Raw genomic sequence first — 6,918 nt, forward strand, 5'->3', positions numbered from 1 at the left:
CATATGCCTTGTTTACAGTAGACATTTTGACCTGCGTATTAAAAGCAAATTAATGATGACTCTGCTTTATTCAAGTGTCCTGAGAGTGTGAGAGTGCATAAAGATGCGCATGAAATCAAAGCAGCTATAGGAATTCAGCCTCTATTAGTGCATTATGCATTAATGAATTATTTCCATGTCAAAATGTATTCTGTGAAAATTGAAATTACATCTACAGGAGGGCTATGTCAGTGGGCCATATCCAGTATTCAGACTTCAACAACAGCACTGAGTAAATAGTTAATATCACTATTAACTTCTTCTCATTTATGCTTCTCTCCATATTCTGTGGCCTAGTGGGTTAAACAAAAAAAATGATTGCATTAATAGGGAAGTAGGGATAAAATAAAAATGTAGGAAGGCATGGAGGGAGAAACAAACACATTGTGGGTACAGAATGGGTATGTAGCAGATGAGAGAGGGTAGAGGGGATATATATGGGCCAAAATATACCAAATGTAGACTATAGGCTAACCTTAACTGCCTGTGACCACCAGATAATTTGGATGTCAAGCAGAGAAAGTGACAATTCACTTGGAAACTAAATTATCTTGCTGGGTGAATACACTGCACAATTACTACCACCAGAGAGAGAGGGGGGGGGGGAGAGAAAGAGAGAGAGAGAGAGAGGGAGAGAGAGAGAGAGAGAGAGAGAGAGAGGGAGAGAGAGAGAGAGAGAGAGAGAGAGGTTATGATGGGATGTATGGATGGTACTCTCTATCCCAGCATCCATCGCGGCCCCGCCCCTGGTTACGTCAGTGATGGTCAGAGGCGAGGCCTTTTCGCGTCTGGCTACATCAAAAACTTGAGACCTTTGCACATACATACTGTGGTAAGTTTGTGTCAATATATGTCATGTAATTGTTGAGTGAAATGTTTTTGTCAGCATACATCACACATCCATACATGTTTGTAGCCAAACTAACGCCATTAAGTTAGAGTTGGCGTAGCTACGTCGCCAGCTGCCCAGCCCAGGCGAGCTCCATTAAGCCTCCTAGCTTAGCTGTCCGGCGTCCGGCTGGAAAAATCTCCGATGTTGGGCTGTAATTTGTGGTCAGAGAGGACCCGGTGGCCAACATTACCATTTAGCTGAGAACTGGTAGAAGTGTATGTTATTATTATTATATTTTCTAAATAACTAACTAGATATATATTTAACAATGTTGACAAGGCCAGTTAATGTCAACTAACTTAGCGTTGTCCAGACTGACAACCGGTAACATTGTCAATTAAGGTTAACATTACGTTTGCTAAAGTTTGACACCACCCTCTATTAACAGCGGTATGGTTTGTATCTGTCTTGTGTGTATCATCATGTCCTTTAATCGGCTTTAAGCTATTTCTGTCAGTGCACTGAGGCAATGAGTGTTTAATATTGCCAGCTAAGTTAAATCAGCTTTATCTTGTGTTCATAGAAGCTTTCTAGTTGGCCATTGATCTAAGTAGCAGTTTACTCGGGCTCAGTCTGTTCACTGGGTTTTGGTAATGTTGGGGCTTTGCAAAGTTGCATGGTCTGCAGTTTCAGTGCTGCTTAAACCAATCCCACACCCCCCATCAGGAATGTGAAATTAACTCTGGCACTGTTAAATCTGAGGTCTGTACTTTAAACTAGTTCACTGCTTACTGTGATTAGTGCCAGATTCATCTCATGTGTTACAAAGTTAAAAGGGCTCTTTATTTGAGCATCTTTAAGGCACTCAAGTCAGTGATTTAAAAAAAAAAACAACAACAATTCACTGTTTCAGGCCTTCTTCAGTGTGACAATGGAGCCATCGGGAAGTACTCAAACATCTTCGAGCAACCACACTCTAAACTCAACAGGTGTTGGTTGTCAATGGGAGATCAGTGACAGGTCAAGACTGTGCCGCTTCCTCTGCTATGGCTTGGAGGGAGACATGTACACTGCGAGAGAGGAGGGTCGTGTCAGCATGGACAACGCTGAAACCCTGCTCTCCCTGCTTCAGGAGGGCCAAGGTGTCGAGGTGGTGGAAGAGATAAAACGATTCGCTAAAGATGAGCGAGCTGTCAGACTCGGCCCCTCCTTTTTTGCCCTGGCTCTGTGCTCCCAGCACTCTGAGCTGAAGACCAGACAGGCGGCGTTCAAAGCCCTGAAGGAAGTTTGTCGAGACCCCGCCCATCTCTTTTCTTTCATCCAGTACAAGAAGGAGCTGAAGGAGGGCATGAAGTGTGGGATTTGGGGACGCGCCCTGAGAAAAGCAGTGTCTGACTGGTACAATGAGCAAGATGCCATGAGTCTGGCCGCAGCCGTGACCAAATGTAAACAGAGAGAGGGGTGGTCACACCAAGATCTACTCAGGCTCTCCCACACCAAACCAGCTCGCGAAGGTGAGTTTACACAAACCCACTTTATACACATGAAGGCAAAATATCATCCACTTCACATTAATAAGCATCTGGAGCGCCATTGTAATTGTTTTCAATGCAGTGTGTTTTTAGGTCACTGCATGTGGAGTTTGTAACTGGTGCTTTTAAATATCTTGAGCCACTGGAGGAGATGCATTATAAATGGCTATGACTACTTATTTGTCCTCATATTTTTAGAGCTTTTTTCCCATGCCATATTACATAGTTGTGCAGTATTTGTTACTACTGCATCAACAACACAGGTAGTTATATCTATAAATTAGAAAGACCTCTGAAGGAAACAATCACAAACACTGACAACACAACAGCAACACTACAGACCTTAACATCAACAACTGGGCATAAAATTAATTGCTGAAATATAATCTGTAAAATGCAAAAAAAAATGTCCTGCATAGACACCTTTATTCAGCAGTAGACAGACAGGAAACATGGGATAGAGAGGGGGTGTGACATGCAGCAAAGGACCTCCAGCCGTGATTCGAAAACCGGGGTCGGCTGCGTATATGGCATGCTCTCTAACCACTCGACCACCTGCGTGCCTAAAATTCAAATTTTAACATGGTTCATCATGATTTGTTTTTGTTTTTTTTTCCGGGGGGGGGGGGGGGGTTCTTTTACTTTTTTGGGTGGCTGAAAAAAAGATAATTGAAGTAAAACACTGCTGGACCTTTTTTTTTTTGTTTTCAGCAATTGCCTTGATCAGCAAATATGTAACTAAAGGATGGAAAGAGGTCCAGGTTTGTTACGCAGACAAAGAGAACTCAGAGGAGGTCGCCAAAGTGCTTTCATATCTTGAAGTGGTGGAGAAGGTCAAGCACAGTTGTGATGAAACGGAGGTCATCAATTTAATAGAGGAACACAAACTGGAGAGGGAGCAGCTACTGACCGACCACCTGAAGTCCAAACTGGTGAGTGTTTGTGTGTTGTTTTATAAAATCATCGTTCAGTGTTGGGATTTGATGGATTCTACCTACATACAGTTACTGGAGAATTTCTTTGTATTCAAACTGATGATAAATTCATCTTAAAATTACACTGGATTGTATGTAACTGCATGTCCAGCTTTCCACAAGTCTGATGAGGGGATGTGTGTTTATGTTTTGAGGTATGGAGAGCGTTGCTGAAGGAAATGCCTCTCCAGTCAGTGCTAAAGATCTTAGGTAAGATGACGGCAAATAAAGTTCTTGAACCAGGGACTTCAGAAACGCAAACTGTATGCGACAGAATCCAGAGTGAGTCGGCACTAAAGAAGGTATGATCCATAGTTTTTCCTTATTAATTCACAGTTGTTTTTAGTTTTTTATCAGTCAGTTGCTATTCAAGTATTTAATTTCTGTCTATAAATCACCAGGCAAAGCTCCACCCATTCCACATACTCTTATCTTCTGAAAACTACAAAAGAGGCCAAGGCTATCAGGGTAAAACAAAATGGGAACCAGACAGCAGCATCATCAAAGCCATGGACTCTGCTTTTTACAAGAGTTTTATGGTAAGTTCTATTTATTTTCATAACCTCTGGCAGATCATCAGAAGACAGCAGCTAATAGCATCAGCTAACACAAATAAACTCTTGTTCTGTTGCTGTTTTGTCACCCAGAATGTGGATCCCGTCGGTAAACGTTTTGTGGTGGCGGTGGACGTGAGCACATCGCTGAGCAGCATTGTCCCAGGAACATCGATCAGCACCGCCGTCGCCGCCGCAGCAATCACCATGGTAAGACAATACTGGAGCGAGCCGACTGTCTGGTTAATTGTTGTTTCAGTTGGAACAGCTGCGTATGTAAGCAGGGCTCAGGCCGCCCCATCTTTGGAGGAAGCTTCGGTCAAGGAATTGGTCTGTTGACACATACCGGATTCCTGCAAAATTCCTTCCACAGTGTGATGTTGGTAGTCCACAGGCCCTTCGGGAGTGATTAGCTAAGAGACACCAAATGATTATTCTCTCCTTTTGGCAAGAAAAATGTAATGAGGTAGAATATTTAAATCATGTGTAGTCCTTCTGCAGCACGTGTGTGTTTGTATGTGAGAGGTATTCTTTCCCTATGATGTCATGTTTTTCTTTTGTGTGACTGCTACAGATTTTTGCGAGGACAGAGGCAGACACACATGTGCTAGCCTACTCCGAAGGGTTTGCGGTTCCATGCTCTGTTTCTGCTGACATGACTCTTGCACAAGCAACAGTGGAGCTTGTGAAGGTAAGATGTTTAACAGCATCAAACAGTAAGAAATGAATTACAGTTACTCACAGATGTTTTATAACCATTTGAAACTACACAATATAAGTCAAAATTGTCAAAATTGGCTTAATTAACCATTGACACTGGACACATCTTGATCTTGAGTGCTTACCTTTCCACCATACTGTATGTTCCAGATCCCGAGTGGGAGCACAGACTGCACTCTTCCCATCACATGGGCCACAGAGAACGGGAAAGCTGTAGATGTGTTTATCATTCTAACCAACAACCCGCTGTGGACGTTCACTGCCAGCCCGGTGGAGTCTCTAAAGAAGCACAGACAGGTATATTCAATTTTTCATTTATGTGTGCTAAGGAAGGGAGATTTAATTGAATAAAATCCTTTCAGATAACGATTGGTTTTTAAAAACAGGATTACGCACACATCAGGTAAAATTAATTTGCAGTTTGATGGACACAGACTTGGACAAATGGGATGAAGTTCCTTTTTCAGATTTACATTGATAATTGTTAATAATAATAATAGTAATAATAATAATAATAATCAATTTTATTTAAAGGCGCCTTTCAAAGCACTCAGGCCACCTTACACACATAACACAACAACAGTACATCAAACAATATAAATCAGGTAACATTGATGAAAGTTGATGATGAAAGTGCAAATTTTGCAAAGATAATAGATAAATATGAAATATCTGGACTCTCAGTTTCCAGATTGACCAATACACATTTTCATGTTATTACTACATGTGTATATATCTGCGTATCATTAGACACAACTAATGTCATAATATGACTGAATCTTATAATTGGGATTTCTGTAACCTGAAAAACTTCAAACATTGTCATCTGCTCTGTTTGAAATGTCCTCTTCAAGATATTAAGGAAACAAAATGTTTATTCCACATTAGTGTTTTGTCAGTTATAATTCAGAGGATCGTCTCCTCTGTCTCTGACAAAGGGCCAGTTTTCAAGTAATTTTAAGCACGCTTGTTGCAAAAGAGATTTCAAAATAAAATGTTTTTTATGTGCATATTCTCAACAGATATCAGGAGTCAATTCCAAACTGGTGATGTGTGGGCTGACATCCATTGGACACGCCATCGCAGACACAGAAGATAAGGGCGTACTGAGCATCTGTGGCTTTGACCTTGGAGCTCTGTGCGTCATTCGTAACCTAGCACAGGATCTGATCTGATAGTTTTAGTATTGGGGACCATCTCTGAATCATGTCATTAGAGTCCAACAAGAAGGCACAAAGTGGACCAATGTGGCTCACTTAGCATGTAGAGTGCCCTAAAACAGCACTAATCCAAAAGATGTTGACATTTACAATTCCAATTTCTCTTTTTGTATTATGTCGCTTACAAATTGACAAAGTGTCCAGCGGGCTGGACAACACTCTGGAAATGTGTGCGTATATTTTTTTTTCTGAAATTTAAAAAAGGAAGTGATTAGACATGATATGTCATTGCATATCATGCTGTCAAGAGTTTTAGTGCAAACAGCACTCTGTTGTTAAGTGCTTTCATGGTTTTTGGTGAGACATGAATCATTTGAAGAAATTCCACATTTATAGCAAGATGTTTGCAGATGAAATAAGAGGAACAGAAGAAGAGTCAGAACGTTAGAGACTTAGAGAGCAACTGTAGGTTTATTAGAAGGGGATTTACTGTTTCTAGCATGTATCTATGGTATGATTTAGCAAGTTTGATGTGATTGTAGAAGCATTTTAAATTTGAAAGTTTGTCCTTCTGTTTTATGTAGCATTATTATAAATTATTAACATATACTGTATAAGAGAGGAAAAGCACCAAAAGTCAACAGAATACATTAGATTGTATATCAGGCTATTCTGTTAAATTCTTTGAATGATTTGGTCAGAAAAGGTTTTTATAGTAATGGTAATGTCTATAATTATTTTTACATAACTCTGCCTATAGATTAGCTACAATTTTAGTAATATTAACATTTGTTTTCCCCTAAGCCAATTTAAATTAAAACTGAGTTGTCTGTTCTGCTCTTTTCAAATGTATTTAAAAAATACCCTTGGTGCTCTTAAATGTGATGAGACATTATTGGGGGATTATTTGTTTTTCTTCATGTAACAATAATGCCAATGTCTGGGGCAGTAAATCACTTGTTCTCATATTTTAGTCTGAATTCTATGCATTGCATTTTGGATTTTACTGTACTATTGTGTCCAAAAGGACAGATCATAGTTATTTAATAACAATTTACCTAGACTGAATCTGCTAGGACAATAATGGTTCAGTATTCTTGATGTAAG

The 6,918-nt window shown here is 40.2% G+C and overlaps 1 protein-coding gene across 1 annotated transcript; it reads left to right on the forward strand.

Moving 5' to 3' along the window:
• The first annotated feature begins 733 nt into the window (after nt 1-733).
• Nucleotides 734-6,252, forward strand: ro60 (Ro60, Y RNA binding protein). Its single transcript, XM_053330674.1, has 9 exons — nt 734-871; nt 1,785-2,385; nt 3,115-3,335; nt 3,533-3,679; nt 3,779-3,916; nt 4,025-4,141; nt 4,506-4,622; nt 4,802-4,948; nt 5,674-6,252. The coding sequence occupies exons 1-9, from the start codon at nt 734-736 to the stop codon at nt 5,824-5,826; spliced, it is 1,779 nt and encodes a 592-aa protein (XP_053186649.1). The 3' UTR covers nt 5,827-6,252.
• The last annotated feature ends 666 nt before the right edge of the window (nt 6,253-6,918 follow it).

The sequence above is a fragment of the Scomber japonicus genome, chromosome 12 (assembly GCF_027409825.1).
Source record: "Scomber japonicus isolate fScoJap1 chromosome 12, fScoJap1.pri, whole genome shotgun sequence".
Classification (NCBI taxonomy): domain Eukaryota; kingdom Metazoa; phylum Chordata; class Actinopteri; order Scombriformes; family Scombridae; genus Scomber; species Scomber japonicus.